Source organism: Plasmopara halstedii, assembly GCF_900000015.1.
Source record: "Plasmopara halstedii genome assembly, contig: Scaffold_322, whole genome shotgun sequence".
Taxonomy (NCBI): Eukaryota; Oomycota; class Peronosporomycetes; order Peronosporales; family Peronosporaceae; genus Plasmopara; species Plasmopara halstedii.
Window position 1 is genome coordinate 40,614 of NW_020187243.1, and position 2,151 is coordinate 42,764.

General features: G+C 54.8%; 1 protein-coding gene across 1 annotated transcript; it reads left to right on the top strand.

Annotated features, from left to right (window-relative positions):
- Window positions 1–442: 442 nt before the first annotated feature.
- Window positions 443–1,090, top strand: PHALS_08157 (uncharacterized protein; the record flags this gene model as incomplete). Its single annotated transcript, XM_024723455.1, has 1 exon — window positions 443–1,090. One exon carries the CDS (start codon window positions 443–445, stop codon window positions 1,088–1,090), a length of 648 nt encoding a protein of 215 aa, XP_024574430.1.
- Between the last annotated feature and the right edge of the window lie 1,061 nt (window positions 1,091–2,151).

Sequence of the window (2,151 nt, forward strand, 5' to 3'; positions counted from 1 at the left end):
CGTTGTAACTCGATCGTAACGCCTCCACATCATCGGGCCCCCGGCCATTACAGAAGATGAGCTTGCCGAACGGAAATGTCTTCGAGCTCGTTTCTTGGTTCTACAAGAATTTCCGTTGGAAGCTTTTCGCACTCGTCTGCGTGCTCAACGAGGTGGCTCTCGTGTACCCGCAATGCGGACGATACCTGTAGTGCTCGCTTATGGCAAAAGCGCTACAGGTGACGAAGCCCTCTTTGAGCGACGGGTGCGCACCCCTCACTGTATGCCATATGGTTGAGCTTCAAGGAAGTGAATGTGCGTATGTGAGGCCACCTCCGATCTGAATTTGCCAAACTCAAAGCACGCCGTTTCCGTCTTGTAACGTATGGATCAACCCCTAACGCTCCCGCGAGCCATGTATCTGCGACCGCAAGAGCTCAGGATCACCGCTTGAGCTTAGCTCATGGCCCTTCTACTTCCCTGGTTACTGCCGAGAAGCGCGGGACGTCCTGATCGTTCTGATCAAAAGCGTCCACGGTGTCTGGGCAATCTTGCCGAAGTGGCGTCTCAAGCTCCAACCAGTTTTCGGAGTCGAGATATCCCCGCCACTTCACCAGATAGTGGATCTGACTCTGGGGACGACGTCGTCTCGCTAGAAATTCCACGTGATAGTGGACGTCAACGTTCTCATCGAGAAGAGTCGGTGGTGGACGGTGACGACCGGGCCGACCGGGCCGACCGCCGTCCGGTGATTCGCGATGCTCTTCGAGCCCTTGTGGATGAGATCCTTTGTGATCGGAACTCCGCTGAGCGTCATGCTGAAGAACCATATCAATGTGTGGACGCTCTTGATGCTTTGGAGCGCGTTGTGCGCCGGCTACCTCGCCTTGAGGACTACCACGCTCTCTCGGAGCGACTCCTACCCGTGAAGCAGGCGAATGCATCGCTGCAGGCAACGATGGGGCGCTTGGCTCCGTTGGAGATGAAGATTGTTGCACTCCGTGCTCAGAACCAGTTGCTGGTTCAGTTTCTGGGTGGCCGAGGGCCCGTGACATCCGCTCTGGCGCCAACGCTTCCGCGTTCACTTGCGCCAGATCCCGATACGGCTTGAGCAAACCCACGTATAACACCGGGTGGGTGCGCATCCGTTTGGAAATGTTTAGCGTATACGCTAGGCTCCGCTTGGCCACAAACTTAAACGGTCCAATAAACCGTGGACGGAGCTTCGTTCGGAAATAGCACAGTCTGCATGTGTAGGCAGGTTGTTAGAGTTTATCAAAACCAGGTCTCCGACCTTAAAGCTTTCCACTTTGCCTTTTCTTTTTTCATCTGTATTGCACGTTCACGATGCGATGGCTGAAAGCCAAGTCTTGGCTTTCAGCCATCGCATCGTGAACGTGTCGTAGGACACTCAGTCTGGTAGACAAGAAGTCATCGACTTTTTTGCGGATGGTGAGGGGGCTAGCCGTTCGGCTATTCCTTTCCCACCAAGCCCTGAGCCATGGGATAGCGGCGTCAGTGGGACGCGAGGGTAAACCAGCCCGTTCACGTAGAACGGCGTGTAGGCGGTAGACGAATGCACTGCATTGTTCAGCGCAAACTCTACGAGTGGCAACATGGTGCTCCAGCGCCTCGGCGTCTCAGCGCCGACGCGACGAAGAACGTCTTCGATGACACGATTCACCCTTTCGGTTTGGCCATTGGTCTGCGGATGATCCGCTGTCGACATTTTCAACTTGGTGCCTAGCACCGTGAAGATAGTCAACCAAAATTTAACCGTGAAACGGGGGTCTACTCTGGGAGTCCGTGTTGTCAACTCTGGGAGTCCGTGTTGTCAGAAAACACGATCCACGAACAGCGATGCTGTACCGACCTCGTCGATAATGTCTGGCGCCGCCGCCGAATGAGTCATCTTGCTCAACCGGTCGACGAATATCACGACACCCATGTTGCCCGCCGAATCTTCTGGCAGGCCAAACACAAAGTTTAAACTCATGGACTCCCAGCACCCAGTGGGTAACGGTAAGCTGACTAGCGGCGCAGCCGCATTTGGAGGGGGTTTTACCCGTCGACACGTCTCACACGTGCGCACATAGGTGCTCGTCCATTTGAATAGCTTGGACCACCAATAGTGGTGACTCACAGAGTTGTACGTTTTCTCACGACCGAGAT